Genomic DNA, 18589 nt, shown 5'->3' with positions numbered 1-18589 from the left:
AACACATAAATATCATGAACTCATTTCATGATGTCCATCTTGCATTGCTTGCAGAAGATGGATCCACCTTGCATTGCCCGCAGAGGGTGGAAGAGGTCTTACACCTTAGCTTTCTACCAGAGAAGGATACAATGTCACCTTGCATTGCCCGCAGAGGGTGGAAGATGCAAACTAAATTGCATCACTAAGATTGAGACTCCTTCTCAATCAGTGCTGTGTTCTCCACAATTCCAAGCTTCTCTCTGAAGTACTCAAAGTTCACTTGAGTTAGAGGCTTGGTGAGAACATCTGAAACCTATCCATCAGTGCTAATATATTTCAGCTGGATGGCACCTCTTTGTGCCATATCACAAACATAGCGATAATGAGTTTCTACGTGTTTTGACCTGTCATGAAACACGGGATTATTAGACTTTTTAATACAACTCTGATTATCACAATAAATAACAGTGGATTCCCAAGGTTGTCCAAACAACGCAACAAGAAGTTTGCAAAACCAAACTGCTTCTCTAGTTGCCACACTTGAAGCAATGTATTCAGCTTCTATAGTACTCAATGCAACTGAGGACTATTTCCTACTGGCCCAAGAGATCATAGCGGAACCCAAGCTGAAACAAATTCTTGAAGTGCTTTTCCTGTCAATAACACTTCCTGCCCAATCAGAATCAGAGTAGCCTTCCAAATTGATCACTGTGTTGATTGGATACTTCAACTCATAGCCAATTGTTCCACGCAAGTATCTCAGGATGTGCTTGGCTACCACCAAGTGAACATGCTTTGGCTAGTTCATGAATTGGCTAGGTGCACTCACTGCATAGCAAATATTTGGTCTAGTGTTAACTAGATACATCAAGGATCCAATCAACTGCCTGTACTCTGAAGGATCTACAAAATCAGAATTAGCTGTAGAAATACTCAACTTCTTTAAGCTAGTTTCCATAGGAGTAGACATAGATTTACAATCCATCATATCAATGGCATATTTTCTTGACTAAGGATAAGATCTTTGCCATACTTCTAGTCCTAGACGGTAATGCATTAGGCCTAGATCCTTCATTCCAAATTCAGTGGCTAATTCTTTCTTACATCTAATGATGAGACTATCTCTAACAGTTAGAAATAAATCATTCACATATATATAAGAAACAAAATTAGCAGTTCACTATTGAATACTTTTAAAGTGAAGAGTAGAATCAACATCATTCTTCCAAGATCCTAAACTAATCAAATACTTGTCAATCTTCTCATACCAAGCTCAAGAAGCTTGCTTGAGGCCGTAAAGAGCTTTTCTTTAATCTGCAAACATGAGATTCTCTATCTTGATTCTCATAACCTTCTAGTTATTCAATATAGACAACATTAAGAAAACAGTCTTTATATCTAACTTCCAGCCTGCAACTTTAGCTATAATGGTTCTAATATTAGTATATCTAGCAGCAAGAGCAAATGTTTCCTTCTAACTATGAGCTACACATCTAGCTTCATATTTCCAAAAACTTCCATATGGAACTCCCTTTTGATTCTTAATATAAAATTGTGGTAATCAAGTCTCATGAAGATTGCATAATATAAGAATCAATCAAGGAAGGCAGCCATAAATCAAAGATGAGAAATACCAATCTTTTCCTTACTTCACTTTTACGAAATGGACCCATGGCACAATCATTATGATCAAGGCATACCTTCAAGTGAAGAAACCAAGCTCCCTCTTAAGCTTGAAGGCATGGTAATTCAAGAATCTCTTGAAGAGAAGCATCAACATGATTAAATATCCCAATAGAATGAATTAACATGTAAAGTAACTTATCTCTTTATTGACTAGACTTCCACGATTGACAACATATGCCAAGATTGCTCAAAAGGAAATTGCCAGTCTATGATCAACTTCAACCATAGCGTAAAGCTACGCAACATTCTAAAATTGTTTTCCATAGTTGAATAACAAAGAGTTAGCTATATCAGAAAACTAAGGCAAGTGTATGACTTCAGAAAACATTTTACAAAATCCATAAGCAAGGTATATAAGCCAAATTGTCTTTCCAGCCAATGTGTAAAATCGGATATGAGTATCAACCACTCAAAAGGATACACATTGTAGTTGAGCACAAGTGTATGATTAAAAGGCAACTTCAATAAGTTAGATACCTCATTCATCTTAGGTTTCATCATCAAGAGAATACTTACTTCAAAGAATGTAATAGGCAGTATGCTCAAATTGAAGAGATAATATCACAATGAATATTATGCGAGGATGGTGAAAGCCGTGACAAAAAATGCATTAGAGCTAAAGGCAATCCTCTACACAAGATGAGCAGAGCAAGGTTATAATAAAAGTATAACAAAGATCATGAGAGCTTTACGAAGAGCTGATGAGAACCAAGAGTTGCACAGTCACAACCCTACATGACAACCTTATCCAAACATAAAACACTCATAGAACAAAAGATACAGTCCATAAAAGATTTGATGCAAATCAAGAGACGCACCATAAGAGTATATAATTCCAGAACAACAAGACTATTGAGCATTTCAAGACTTAGATAGAATACGGTGCATCAAAACTATGCAGCAAGTATCATAAAGGATCATATCATAATATGAAGATAGTAAGGTCATCATTGGGCATAGATACTAAATAGGACGACTTAAGACATCTTACCTTTACATGCCTACCACACCAATGACTAAGGCTCCATGTTTCTGAATCTCCTATAAATTTATATCTGAATACACTTGCTGAAGTCTTAAGTGCCAAGGATGTATTTAGATCAATGCATCAATTCGGATCATTACAAACCACATCAAATAGGTTGAGAGATAAACATACTCAAAATAGATAGTTGGGCATAACTAACTTCAATAATTCAAACTGGATTAGAACAAATTCTTAACACAAAAACAAAGCTCGAACTAGGGTGATTGTTACAAACCCTAGGAAGATAGTTATGCAACCCTTAAAGGAATACTAAGATCTGAAAACAAGTGCATAAACCGACATATGAAAGCACCCTCAGATGTAGTAGTTAACAAGCAAGAGAACTTTGTGCACTAGATAAGACACCAATAACAATAAGGCAATCATATGCAAATCTCCAAACCAAGTGGACCCTACAATTGAGAATAGAGGAATGAGAGCACTTGAAATCTTATTCTTGCTATCATCCCATCGGTGCCCTCAATTTGCTAGCAGGTATATTGTCCAGATTTGTTGCTGATTTTTGCTAGCCCTAGTCTTGCAAAAGAAGTAATACAAGATCTACCTTCAAGCTGTTAGGCTTTATAGAAGGAACCTGCTCTGATACCATGTTAGTTTTAAGATCAGACTGAAAACAGTAAGCAGAAAATAACAAAGGAAACACACATAATGCAACAGTACCCTGGGAAAACCTCCCTCTTAGAGGTGAAAAACCTAGCAACAAAGTCTAAATTTGTATTAACTCAGATATCAGTATAAGTCTTACAACTTCACTTCACACATGAAGTGGTATAATCATCAGATAACCCGAATTAGGGCACACGGCAGAATGAACGACACTTGTCTGAGAAATTCACAATCTGATGTAGAATATTCGCTAGGTCTGAAGGTGACACACAACCCTTAGAACAAGTTTGCAGCCTTGTGTGTGGATTTGCCAGCCCTAGTAGCAGTTCGCTTATCTCAGAGATGTATTCGTCAGCCCTAGATGAAACCTTGAATGAGTTCGCTGATTAGAAGAACAAATTCGCTGTGGATGAGCAGAAGTAATTCGGTGATCATGAGAGGATGATTTTCTGATTGTGTATTTGATGCTTGTAAATGACTTTGTATATATATGAGACAAACTAACCTAGAAGCCTTATGTCGGCCTTGCTAATTGAATTCATAATAATCTTAAGGTTGGCGCCCAATATAGGGTACAACCAATAATCATTTACAAGTTACATTTATATAGGGCCTGTCCTATCCACAAGTTACATTATATATAGGTCTTGCCCAATATTCATAGCAAGATATAATTACAAGTTACATGTATTTGATCCCACCCCTAAGTTACATCATTTGCCTTCACGTTACATGTGTTTGGGCCCAACCCTAAGTGGTTCAGATTGCATGAGAGATAATACATAGGAATTTTAATTGTCATTGACAACATTAAAATTCAATAGTCAGGTATCTGAGCTAGCTACAATTTTCAGCAATAACCTTGTCTTAATTCTCTGCAACTTAATCATATAATGCTATCTTCACTCAATTACCAAACCCCACTATCACAAAATATATTGAAGTACTTTCATACAACATTCTACTTTTAAACACATTATAACATCTATCTGTACATTTTATTTTTCATATTACCGTTCGTGTATTCACCAATGCATGAACAATATCATCTAACCAAGGATTCAATGCTCATCAATAACCTCTATGTTCACTCATCTGCATGTTCAATATCTGCTCATTCAAAGACAGAGCCTAATTTTGTCTTCTGTACACAAAATTCCTTTTTTGTCGACGGTTACAACATTCTCTGTGAAACTCTATCTGTAACTAACCCAGAACAATTCATATGGTTAGCCGTTTTTACCAGATTAAACCTGGATTGTCGATAGTACCATATAGCGCCACAGATTGAATGGATGAGATCAAAGTCTAATTGCCACATCATGGTTAGTCGATCCCACATTGACTAATGAAGTGAACATAGCATGATGAAGAGACATAGCAACATTGTTGGGAGTTGTTTCAGGTCTCATCGATCCTTCGATGAGTAGTTTACACATAGTGAGGCAAAGACTATCGATGAGACATCCTTGTGACAATGAGAATCTGTTTGGGACTCATTAAACCTAAGTGTCACATGTGAACACTGATAATTAAAGACCGTCGATGAGACAATCTTACATCAATGAGAGTTTGAATGAGTCTCATCAATTCACTGATGAGATTAACAAACCGCACATAAAGCCCTTCAGATTGAATGGCTATCGTTCACTCTGAGGCTTTAAAATCTTGACAAGTCACTTCGCCTCAGGGCCATGCTGATCGGGATGTATTTCAGTTGAAAACTCAATGTGGGCTCAACACTTTACGTGTCCCATCATGTCTACATTATTTGCCATGTCGGCCACATCTTCTTCATGTAGGGTACACTAGCATGAATAGGAAGGAATGAAGTCCATCGAAGGGACTTGCTGATATCGATGAAAAACGTTTTTCTGTTCCACTGATCCTTAGATATCAAACCAAGAGCAAAGGGCAGTAAAGCCCCATCAAAGAGACAATCACATGTCGATGAAAGTCTTAGCAAGTCACACCGTTGAAAGACAAAGAAGAACACACGGGCACAAGTTAATGTAGGACCCCCTTTTGATACGACTATCATCGTGCACACAGAGGCCTTCTAACAATATGGGATTAAGCTGCTACGAAGTGACGCAAGCCATTAGATGATCATTAATTAACATAATGAATGTGCTTAGCAAATTAAATCTTGGCGGGCTAAAAATAGGAACAACACTACAGTAGACAGTTTCTAGATGGTTGGGGCCGGTACCAAAGACGTTGTAAGGACCCTCCAAACAGCCAACATTAATGAGATCACCGGCTAGAGCAAGTCACCAAATAAAAAGATCATTGAAGATGTGCAAGAGCACTTAGACTTAGGCAAATTTGTGCACAACTTTGGTTTAGGATTTAAGCACAATTAGAACTTCATTTTGCAAATCCTAGCCCCATAGTTCTGGCTAAGGACAGAGATAGAGCAGGTAAACACAAGTAGAGTGACAACTAGATAGGTTGACAATTATGCCAATCCATAGAGCCATATGCTAGCAAGACATTTATTTAATTCTGGCAACTACCCATTAATAGCCAGGGTACCCTCCAATTGTCCAAATGACTTACTATAAATAGTAACAATGAGACCAAAATGCTCAAGAGACTTACTAAAATTGGTAAGAATGTTCAAATGGAGCTTGAAAGACCTCTAGAAGGCGAACTAGCAAAAAACTGAATCTCGAAGATGGAGAGTACTGAAATAAACAACCCTAGGGTCAATTGAAAAGCCCACCCTAACCACCACATTAGCCTACGAGGACCACTGATAATAGGCTAACCTCTGAAAATAACTGATGCTAAGGAAGGCACAAAAATGGGAACATTACATTTTCTTTGAGCATTCAAACAAAATTTTGGGTTGCAAGTCTCTTTTCATGGAATAGTTTGATGAAAAAGCAATCAGTTGTTTCTCTTTGATGTTGAGATAGTGGAAAAGTTACATTGATATACATGTAAGATGGCAGCATGTTCTTGATGATTTTAAGATGTTTCATTTCCTTGTAAACAATATAATGAATATCATTTTCTTTATGACAGAGCTGGAGTGAGATAGGAAATTTCCTTGATAATTTAGTTGATAGAAATCTTGATGGGTCCAATTCACATCAACAGTTTTAAAAAGTCAATGATACAAACCTTTATCTACATCCATATTCTTATTATCATTTTGCCCCAAAAGTGGGTGTTTTAGAAACTCTAGCTATGAGAGCCTTTTGAGTTTGTGGTGAGGAACATATCCACGAGGAGATCTCTCATTAGACTTGGGTTCTAAAAATGAATAGCTATATTACTAGAGAAATAGAAAAGCTAGAAGATGACATGAGATTCCTAGAATTGTAGATGATTAGAGAGAACCACTATGAAACTTAATTGGATGTTCATATGAAACCTGGGAGAGGAACGTGATGTAGACATCAAACATGCCACTCTAATAACACAGGGAGAGGAACGTGATGTAGACATCAAACATGAATGCAATAGAAATATGTACCATTGGAGTATTTGTTTGACAAAAGATACCACATGTACTTAGAAGTCACTAAGCTTGTAGTGAAAGAACATAATTATTTCAAAAGCAAATTAACAGAGTCTGAAATCAACAAACATGTGCATGATCTAAAGAGAGATGAGGCATGGGGTTTAAGCTACTCTTGGAAAGCAATCTTTACTGCCCTTTAGTTTTATAAAAGAATTCAATTTAACCTTCGATTATCTTAATTTCGTTTTCTCTTGCGTTTGAGATTTCTAATTTATTATCTTCTAATATTCAGTGGGTCTGCCCATTTCCTGATGGCATTAGCAATTGTTTCCTCCAGCACCTTTCTCCTTTTTTCAAGTTTTTGGCTTGAAATATTTCGTAGAGTCTTTTATCTACAAGTTGACCTTAGATTTAATTTTCAAGTATTTGGCTTTTGTATTTCATCAGCTCACTTCCTGTCAGGATCATGGACTCTACTGATTGAGCTATTCTTGCAGTTGTCATATCCTTTTTTCTCATTCTGATGATGGACCATGTAGTGTGATCCAAAATGTTGATGCAAATATTAAGTACACAGATTTTGCTCTGTAACTTAATCTACTATATTTTTCTGAACTTATCATGTTGATAGAGACACCAATCATGTAAGATACAAATAATTGATTACACTGTTGTGGTTTATTTGTGATGTGAATAAAATGTTATGACTTGTCTATGCATTGTTTTGATTAAGAAATTACTGCAATATTAGGCATAGAGTGAAGTAATATAGTTAGATGGTAAATTGCTTTTGGAGACAAGAAATGCAAGCATGAAGAGATTTTTTGAGCTATGGATTGTTAGGAGATATTCAAACTAAGCTTGTGTCTATCGAATGTTTTTTCTACAGGGACAGAGGTTGTATTCTCTAAATGATGGAGAAACAAGAAGGCTTAATGCCATTGTAGAAGTATTGAAGGACACATCTCATTATCATACTAGTACTTTTGCCGACATTGATCTTAACATTTTAGTTAAATTGCTAACTTCATGGCCAACTCAAATGTTATTCCCAGGTTAGCTACTCTCTCTCTCTCTCTCTCTCTCTCCATCCATATGGACATTTTGTTTGGTTGGCCTTGAGCTTATACCAGATATATACCTGTCTGGGTTTCCACAAGTTTTATATCTCAGTTTAGTTACTAGCTAGTTGAGTTTAATCACCTCTTCATAGGAATTTTTGAGATAATAGGACGGGGTTTAAGCTCCAATAAATTGCTGGAATTCTTACCCCCACTATAATAACTATAAAATGAGTTTTAATATAAACTTGAAAGCAGTGCTTATTGTGATTATCAGCAACCTATTCAAAAGAAAGTGCCACCATACCTGCTATAAGAAGCTTTATTTTGTTCTTAATTAAGGAAAATCCGTTGCCCACAGAAATCCATAAAATTGGATAATCTTTTGCGCTCCCTTTTAACTATTCTCTGCGTAATCAGTTACCGTGGAAGAAACTATTATATGTTATTGTTGAGTAGTAGTATTACCAAATATGTTGCTAGAATTCTCATTTAAGTAATGAGCAAAAATGTATTGCACCAGAACCAGGACCTAACATTTGCAAATGACAGATGATATTTTTGTGCTCTTAATTCTTAGCTTTTGGGTAAGAGGAATAGCAAATATCTTGGGATATTATTCTTACATTTTCTGGTTCTAAAATATTATGATTTTTTGCATTTTTATGGTGATTCTCGACCCCGGTAAATTGAAAACAAATGAAATTTTGAAAAAGAAACCAGGGCCTAACATCTGCAATTGATAGATGCTATTTTTGTGCATTTAATTTTTAGCTTCCCGATAATAAGAATGGCCAGTATTTTGGATTATTATTCTCAATTTTTGCACTTTTAATATATTTTGATTTTAAACACATATATTGTGATTCTAGACCTTTATTTGTAGAAAATAGATGAAAATTGGAAAGGAAGCTCAACTGATTTCATAAAGCATATCAGTGCTCTAATTTGATGCTATTAGATAATATAATACATTGCACTTTGTACACAGTTGTTTATTGCTTATGTCGATGATGTAATAACAACACATTAGTTGTGTCTAAAAAGTAATTTACAATTAAGTTACAACCACCTTGTAGCTTTCTCATTCACCGATAAATACAAGCATACACTCATTGAAGCATGTGACCTCCAATTTTCTCAAACTCTGTCCATTTGTTCTTCCAGCAGTTGCTATGCATATGCTATTTTTTCTGATTATTTTAATTTTGGTGAGTTATTTTCACATTTTATTGTTTTTGCTTGATCTTTCCTAGCCATTAATTCTGAGGCATATTTAAATTGTCGATTTGATCAGAATCTCCATCAGAGTGTTTCTGTAGAAATGTTGTACACCAGAACCGGTACTTAACATGTGCAATTGTTAGATGCTATGCTTGTACTTTTAATTCTTAGCTTTCCAATTACGAGGTTGACAAATTGAGTCAACCTTTTCGAAACTTTTTTTAAAAAGCAAATTGAGTCAAAATACAGAGCTGAACCAATAAACACTAAGAAAACACAGGGTTTATCTCATGAAAAGCCCTTTCGGGTAAAAAACCACCGCATCAAAAGCTTTTCATTAAATCAAATGGGCACCATCCCAAATACAACAGTGAGTTGCAACTCACATAAAGAGCACCAACTCTGAACAAAAGAAGCACCAACCTCAAGAAGAACTCCAACACTAACTGAAGCACAGAAGCTTCAATCTCTTAAATGCAGAAATGGAATTATACTATCAAAAAGATGTGACAATCATATCAGTCTGTAAATTTTTGGGTATCAAATTCATCCCCATTGATTAATATCTTCATCTATGTTTCTGTACGTGACATTCAGCAACCTCAGGACTGCATATTGTTTATGCCTTATGGCTTACACCATCTTTCTCATTACTGCCATGCAGCGATAATACACTTGTTTTTTATTTTTAATCCAAAGAAAGCTCAACCCAATACAAGCTTCGCTCCAAAACTTTCAGCACAATACCAATCTTCAAGAAGATGACATATCGCACCAAGTCCCACAATTTTTGAATTCTGAATATTCAGCATTACTCCAAAAGAAAATGACTCAAAAATTATATCATCGCTGAAAGAAAAATAAATGTCCACACATTCCAAATTCGTGTCCTTGTTTTTAAAACAAAAAAAACGCAACACACAAGTCACACGGAAAAAACATTTTTCTTTGTTCGTTTTTTACATACTCAAATACACATCATCTTCATGCTATGAGATCATTGACATTTTTCTGAAAAGAAACAGCAGCTGTTTTTCAAGAAAACGAACCCCCTTTTTACTGAATATATCTGCCACGAAATATAAATCCAGGCGTTTCTCTTTTCTTACACCATCTGTTTTTTCATGACTCAAAAAAAAAAAAAAATCTTATTTCCATACAGCGAAATATCATGTTTGGAATTTTCTTATTTCACATATGATTTAAAAAAAAAACGGCTTCTGCTGAGTTACACATACGTCACAATGATTTGGGAATAACTTCTTAGCATAAAAAGAAAACGATCATTGCCACAAAAACAAAAAACTCAGCCAAAACATTTAACGCACAACCATCCCTTTGTATGAGCTGTAATCACTAAGCTCAAAACGCATGCTGAAGAATAATGAAGACTGCCATAACGAATGCTTCCAGCAGCTCCAGAAGATACGTTTTTTGATTAAGAAAAAAAAAACTCAAGTCCTGACAACACATGATGGTAGAAGATACACTGCGCAACAAACAATTGTCAGAGAATATGGAACTACTTTGTGTTGACGTGGATGAAATCGCATTGCTGCAAACTCCATACAGCCAACGCAGAATAGAATAGCCGACTGATTATCCTACTCTCTCTTGAGATAAGGAAGTCTCTAATGCTGTTTTCTAAGTTTGATCAAAGGAGACTACCTCAAGGTTTCTTTTGTCAGGTCTTGACTGTGGGATCTCTCAGTGGCTTTATGTGTTTATGCTGGAAACACAAGGGGACTTACGTTTGATTGGCAATTCCATGTATAAATTCCCGGGGACCTTTTACGGTTTTCTTTCAGGTGGTGTTGGTTAATTTGAAGCTGATTTAGCAGGACTGCAGATTTCTATAAAGGGGGATAAAATTGGGAGGAAAGAAAGGAAGGGTAGGGAGAAAGAGAACTGTAGATGTTAACTAGGACAACAGGTTCACTCAAGCAGACAGACACCTCCAGGAAACCAAATTAAGCCTCATCAGTCATTCAGACACAATGTTTGCATAAACTTAGTGCAATCTTCAAAGGAGAAACCAGATTTTCATATTACCAAATACAATATTAGAACTTCTACATTCATGATATGCATATATTTGGTAATCGAACTGAATCATAAAATAGCCCAGATTAACCATGCAGAAAGAAAAAAAGCAATCAGCTATCCTCTAATGATATGGACTGTGAAGGTTCTATTAGATGCTTGGTAAGAACTGCTGTGCAAAATGAATAGACATAATTAAAAGCTTTCTAATTTAAATGAAGAAGGAGACCATGCACTCACAAGGAAACTTGAAGGTAATTTTAATCCATTGTATTAATTCCTGCAAAATTCCTTCAGAGCTTTCGCAACAATCCAAGAACTTCCTTCTAAATGAGGGAAAACCAGTCCTCTTAAATAGGTTTCCAAAAATGGATGAATGGCCAAGATCTAATCCAGACAAGTGGCCCAGATTCATCCTTACAAAAAGGGGACCCACACCCATAAATAGGGGGGGGGAAAATATCTACAACTACCCCAAAGGGAGCAATAACTACCAAAAAGGATAATTACAACTTTTGAAATAATCCAAAAAAGGAGGTGTACAAAAACTTTTACAATATGTTGACCAGAAGTCAACTGTCACCTTTTTGGGACAAAAGTGCACCTTTTAAGACTTGGAGGGAAAAAGGCATTTTTGAGAAACTACTTTCTCTATTTCGGTTTCACATTCTTTCTGTAGAAACTGGTCTTCGCCATGCAGGTATTCTCGCCATAAATCACGACCTGCTGCTCGTTCCTTGCGGACATATTCCTGAAACTTGACACATAATTGGAAGAGGGGACTAAAAGGTGGCATGGGAGGATGGCGAATTTTGTACTGCATGCCTTCGAGATACTGGTCCACGTGCCTTAAACCGTCCTTCCAGCTGGAGCGATTACGCTCGAAGCACAATATGTCTGAATGGAACTGACCAGCAAAACTCAAGTCTTCAATGGAATAAGAAACCTTATCTGCTCCCAACCTTTCCTCCCAATCCGGCCGGATTACACTGTCGGATAGGTCATTTATCCATCCCAAAACCATTGATCGGAGGATGGTCTTGCCTAGTTCTTGCATGTTCCCCAGAATTGCCTCACATGCGTCATTTTCTTTGTCAATAATTTCCTGGGCGTCGTTCTTCATGGTGACGGTCCAGTACCATTCCTTGAGAACACTGATGCTATGGGGATCTAGGATGTCAGGCAGTGTGGGAATCTGTGTATGTGTCCAGAAAAGAGCTCTTAGGAGGGGAAGGGTAGAGGCCGCTACTTCATGCATGTGAAGGGATTCCCTCTTTACTTCCAACAGCCTGACTAGAGTGAGCTCTCGATGAAGAGCCATTTCCTTTACTTCTTTGAGGATCTGTTCTCCCTTTTTCTTGATGTCCTGCACCCATTCCTTGATGGCCTTTGCGGTATCCCGAATTCCTTCAAATTCAGTTGTGGTCCTTTGCGCCAATGCCATTGGGGGAATATGGGATTCAGAGGGGTTGTGTAATGGCCGTAGGAGCTTATCGATGTATCCCTCGGCCTGTTCAGCACGGGCCCGATACATATCCTTTTCGGCAGTGATTTCCTCGAGCTGTCTAAGTATGTTCTGCACTGAGTCCTTAAATTCCTCCTTTTCTTGCTCTTTTGTAGCTCGTCCGATGGGGACAGTCATGATGCTATAATCTGCCAGTGTTATTTGATCTGCTGGCTTGTTCGCGGGCGGGGTGGCAATATGAAGAGTGCGGTTCCTTTGCTCATCCCTGGTTACCTTAGAATATGTTCTTGGTTTCTTCTTCCCTTTCGCTTTTGCTTGATCCATTCGTGAGAAGATGTCCTCTAGATTGATGGGTGCCTTGGTGACGGCCCTGCGCTGAGCTCTGGCGATCAGCCACTCTTGAGGCACTGTCTGGGTTGAGGATAGGGTTAAGTTAGCACCTTGTTCTCCCATGCTTTCAACCGGCTGATCACAAATTAGCAGCTGTCCCGCCATCGGAGGGGTGAAAGAAGGAGGGAGCTCCTTGTTTGCATCTGAGTTCTCCCCTATCTCACTAAATAATTGTCTGACATCTTCCTGTGACGGTGGCTCCTTGGTTCCCTCGAGCTCGTGGATCTCGTCTGTTCTTTGTTCCCCTTCGACAGTCGAGTCGTCCTTGGCTGCATGGAAGAGTAGCAATTCGTGGCTGCTCTGCTGGGTAGGTTCATGCACTTCGATCCCCTGGGTGGATGGGATTTCTCCTTCCTCTATTTGGTCACCCGGCTTAGTCGGATTGGGGCCCTTTTGCTCGGTGTCCGGCATATCTGGACCAGGAGGATCATTGGCTTGGAATGCCTCTATGTCGCTCTGGGAAGGCGGAGCAGGTATGCAATCCAAATCTATGGCGTCGTCGGACGAACTGGGGTCCTTTGAAGATGAAGTGGTCTCTGGCCTTCTTATGGGAATCTTCTCCCTTCTTGTTCTTTTGGACGTCCGAGTCCCTCTGCAAGCCTTAGCTTTCTTCCTTTTCTCTGGTTTTTCAACTGATGACCTTTCGTCTTCGGAAGACTAAGAGTCGAAATTGCCCATCAGATGGTAAGTAAACTGGACCCCCTCATGGACTAGCCTCTTGATCTGGTGATGTAACCATTGATCTGTGTATCTTGCCGGGGCTGCCATGACTGCTTCGAAATCCGTGATTGGGTCTTGAGACCAATCAACGCCTGGCAAGAGATGCCTTACTGCTTCGAATTCTCGGACTTGGAGGCAGTTCCCCGAGTCTGTGAGCTGATCCGGGACCTGACGGTACTCAAAGAGTCGCATTTGCTGTACACTCAATCTAGAATATTCCCGTCGCCTGACTTCGTAGTCATCGGAGCAATTTTTCCAATAATCTTCAATTGACTCCTTTGCTCTGTAGCGCCTACCGTAAGCTCTCTTCGCCAAATTGTCATGATCAAAACATTTCCTTGGGAAATGTTCCTGTAGGCCATAAGAGGCCAGCTCTGCAAGGGACTCCTCTGCTAGGGTGGGGGTTCTCAATTGGACATCATGGCTGCCTATGATCATTAGAAATGCGAATCCAGCCTGCTTGCTCTCTTGTAATAATATGCCGGTAGGGCGTGATTGTCTTGCCACCTCCATGAGGACTACCTTATCAGTTGGGTACCGCGGAAGTCGAAGGGGGGCACCTTCGAAACCAGCTATTCGGATGTAGGAGAACCTTGGGAACTGAATGAACCAGGCCCCATACCTCTGCACTAAAATGGTAGCTTGCTCCGAGAGCCTTATGTGTAACCCTCCCTGCATTAGCCTGACTAGGCGCATGGTGAAGGCGTCGTTGACGCGTTCGTACTGACCAACCGCGTAAGCCGGGCTGCTCTTTTCCCTTTGAGCTATATCCTGGTAGTGCAGCTGCGGGTAGCAATCATAAACCTTTACCTGACCAGGCCCATTCCCGATCTCGCCTTTCATTATTAATCCTGGTAGTGGCTGGTTCTTTGCGAACATATAGACCAAATAGGAGGTCATGGTGAAATACTTCTTTGTCTCGAGTTCAATTAACTGAGCGTGGATGTTATCACTTATGATCTGGGCCCAGTCAAACTTAGACTTTCCGGCAAAGACCTGCTCTGTAAAATAGAACATCCACTCTTCAAAGTAGCTGGACTTAGGGAGTCCCATGACTCGGCTGAGCAAGGTGACCATGTCCCCATGTTCATTATGAAAGTCACTCCTAGGGGTCTTTTTCACAATCCTGGTGCTTGAAGGCCTTTTCTCCTTGAACCATTCTTCGTTAATCAATGCCCTGCATCGGGCCGGGTTCATATCATATGCCCCCTGTGCCTCGTCCATTGTTGTAGCTATGGGATTATTTGGAAAGGGGATATCAAATGCATCACCAATAGCCTCAGGGGAGAAGTCGGCGATAGTTATATCTTCCAGAAGCACCAATCTGGACTTTGGTTCGTAATGCCGAGCAGCCTCCACTACTAATTCATAGTTCTGGATTGCTGGAGGAAAACCTGCTGCTTGGGCGATGCCACTTTCCACCATTTGCCTAGGCCTGCCATATGCGTTGGGCGAGAAGACCCGATCCCTGAAATCCTGAATATCAATGTGGCCAAGGTTGGTGCCAAGGTCGGTGTCACCAATGTTGTCCCAGACGCTCTGGACCTTTGACTCTCTTAATCCTCCCCTCTGATACTGATACTTCATTCTTTCAACTTTCCGCGGGATGTCTGATTTGGATGCTCGTGAGGTTTCGGTTGCAGCGGGTGTTTTTGATGATTCTGCCGCCGATCTAGGCATTTATCCTGCATAGCCAGACACGAATTACAAGGCGATACAAGAACGATAATGCGGGTTAGATAATAACAGAAGTGCTTCAACAGACCGAGATTAGTTTAAATATCATTTTGGCTAACAATTTGATTAACTTTAACAGCATTATATTCCTGAAGATTTATGACTATGCAATATCATTTTCGAATTTTTGGATCAATCTTCAACAAAGGCAAAACATGAGAATTTTGAAAAGAGATGCAGTTTCCGGCCAAACCTCGGGAATGAATCCTAAATTTCGGATGTTCGAATAACGGAGATGCAGACTCCAAGCATTTCAAATTTTGCGTATTTGCCTATTTGATTCACACATTTTAAATGACCGTACGCGATAAAGCGTACTTACCTAATTGGAGTGAATGATGAGTGATTGCCCGACCTTGTTGCGCGAGGCGAGCGGATGATCCTGCAAAATTTGAATCCCAACGGTTATCCCTCCTATTTAAATTTTCGCGGTTTGGAGGATGAAAGAGGATTTATCAATTTCACATGGTTCTGTGCCTAGCAATCTGAATTTTAAATGGTTGATGGGAGGATAATGTGGCGTCTTACCTCCTTGTTTTCGGATTTGAGAGCCCTTTCAAATTTTGAATTGCATTCCTTTTAACTTTGAATTTTGACAAAATTGAAGGCTTCGGTTTTAACCTGGCTTTACTCGGTCTTCGGTTCCGTGGTTTAAAATTGCGTTTTGCGCTAAAGGCTGGGTTTTGCGGTAAAAAGTTTTGCGGACTTCGGAGCTGGGGTTGGAAATGCGAGCTCCGCAACCTAATCTTCAGGGGTCTGAAGATGGGTGTTTGGCGTTTTTAAATGGTCCGAAACTCGGACTTCATCAACGTGCCTCACTTCTACCTCTGCGTTTTCCTTCGTGCTTCTGCGTTTAAACTGGCTTCGCGTTTTTCCTTGTGTTTCTTCTTTGCTCTTTGCGTTTAAAACTTCGGAGTGTAAATTGGAAGTAATGAGCGCCTTAGGTTTTTTTTTTTTAAGCTTTGCCTTCACGTTGTGTTCGGACCTGGGGTCCGAAATGTGTTTGCATAATGTTTTAAACTTTACACTTTCGCCAAAGTTCGGACCTGGGGTCCGAAAAGGAGTGCATTAGGTTTTTTAAGCTTTGCCTTCGCGTTTTGTTCGGACCTGGGGTCCGAAATGTGTTTGCATAATGTTTTAAACTTTACACTTTCGCCGAAGTTCGGACCTGGGGTCCGAAAAGGAGTGCATAACATTATTTCTTTAACTTGAATTTCGAAATTTTGGACGTGGGGACCCGAAAAGGAGTGCATAACATTATTTCTTTAACTTGAATTTTGAAATTTCGGACGTGGGGGCCCGAAAGTGATTGCCATGTTATGTTTAAACTTTCACTTCGAAAGTTCGGACGTGGGGGGTCCGAAATGTGAGATTGCATTTGGTTTGAACCTGCCTTTATGTTTTAAACTTTTACCTTCGTAAAAGTTCGGACCTTAGGGTCGAAAAGGGATAATCGAGCTATGTTTTTTTTTGCTTTACTTTGCCTTTGCAAAGTTTGGAGCTTAAGGTCCGAAAAGGGGTCGCGTTATGTTATGTTTTAACTTAACTTGACTTTCGCCAAGTTCGGACCTAGAGTCCGAAAAGAAGCGCATTAGGTTTTTTAAGCTTTCACTTGACTTTTGCCAAGTTCGGACCTAGAGTCCGAAAAGTGTTTACATTATGTCTAGACCTTCACTTTAGACGAAGTTTGGACGTGGGGTCCGGAAAGGAGATGCATCATGTTAAACTTGAAATTTTGGAACAAAGCTTTCGGCATTTACGCCCAAAAGCCAGATCAGTCAGGAGGACTCATTGGTTCATTATTCCAACGTCGATCAGCTTATGGATTGGTCACGAACTTGCTCGAAGAGACACGAGAAACTCTGCTTGGATCCTCGGGATAACGATCAAAAAACTCAAAACAGGAAAGGGGGACCCTGTCGGCGACAGGGAGCGTGCGCAACGCACAACACTTTGTCACAGGTACACTGCAAATTCTGAAACAGCATTTCCAACTGGTCTTCTACAAACAAAGTGTAACTGCCCTGTCAAGACTGAAGATGCAGAACAGAGACAATAAGGACGTCCTCAGATCAAAAGCTCAAACTAGATCCAAATATAAAAGAACAAATCTGATCGAACAAAACAACCTGAACATCAAAAGAAGACATCAATGACAAAAACGCTAACAGGTTCTACCATGTCTCATCACTGCTGAAATAAATTACCACCTCAATGAACTGATAAAGGTAGAACCAATCACCCACCTCTTTGTAAGGGGATTCCTGAATTGAGTACCTAACAGAGGAGCAAGGATTCCAAGCCACCTCATGGACAGGTGATTGATCACTTATCTATTGTATTCACGTGTACCAGAAGATGGAATATGAAAAATAATTTCTAAGAGGACCTGCATGATATAAATTGAAGTTACTGGTCATTAATTGATACCTATAAATTGAAACAATAAACGCGATGAAGCAGTGTCTCTGTTGTCCGAAGAAACATCGTAGATCAATTTTTTTCCTAGTAGGCATCCTGTTATAATGTGTGCGTGCCAATTTGGGCCTCTTGCAGAGATATATATGCTGGTTGATTTTCCCCATTTGTGCTAACTATATTCCGTCTTTTCATATCTGGCTGTATGAATTGTGTTGCATTCCTTTGGTGGATCCATCTCGGAAGTATTTAGCCAATAATATTTGCATTCAATAAAAAATAAATATGATATGCTTATATCAAATTTATGCTTCTGTGTTCGATTGTGTATGGACAAGTTTTTAACATCATATGATATGCTTGTTCATGTATGAATCAATATTGCAATTTGCAATTTAAATTTGGTTGAATTGAATGCCAATTTGGGCCTCTTGCAGAGATATATATTCTGGTTGATTTTCCCCATTTGTTCTAACTAATTTTTAGTCTTTTTTTATGTGGCTCTATGAATTGTGTTGCATTCCTTTGGTGGATCCATCTCTGAAGTATTTAGCCAGTAATATTTGCATTCACTAAAAAATAAATACGATATGCTTATATCAAATTTATGCTTCTGTGTTCGATTGTGTATGGACAAATTTTTAACATCATATGATATGCTTGTTTATGTATGAATCAATATTGCAATTTGCAATTTAAATTTGGTTGAATTGAATCAAATATTAAGTTTCTCA

At 39.0% G+C, this 18589-nt stretch overlaps 1 protein-coding gene across 1 annotated transcript in view; it reads left to right on the top strand.

The window, feature by feature from the left end:
- Nucleotides 1-18589, top strand: part of LOC131046848 (uncharacterized) — a 231657-nt gene that overhangs the window by 132959 nt on the left and 80109 nt on the right. The window contains exon 16 of the mRNA XM_057980636.2: nucleotides 7687-7852. Coding sequence (XP_057836619.2) covers nucleotides 7687-7852 — 166 coding nt within the window. The remainder of the gene's footprint in view (nucleotides 1-7686; nucleotides 7853-18589) is intronic.

This window comes from Cryptomeria japonica, chromosome 4 (genome assembly GCF_030272615.1).
Source record: "Cryptomeria japonica chromosome 4, Sugi_1.0, whole genome shotgun sequence".
Taxonomy (NCBI): domain Eukaryota; kingdom Viridiplantae; phylum Streptophyta; class Pinopsida; order Cupressales; family Cupressaceae; genus Cryptomeria; species Cryptomeria japonica.
Note: the sequence above shows the minus strand (reverse complement) of the source record. Positions and strands in the feature narration are given on the sequence as shown.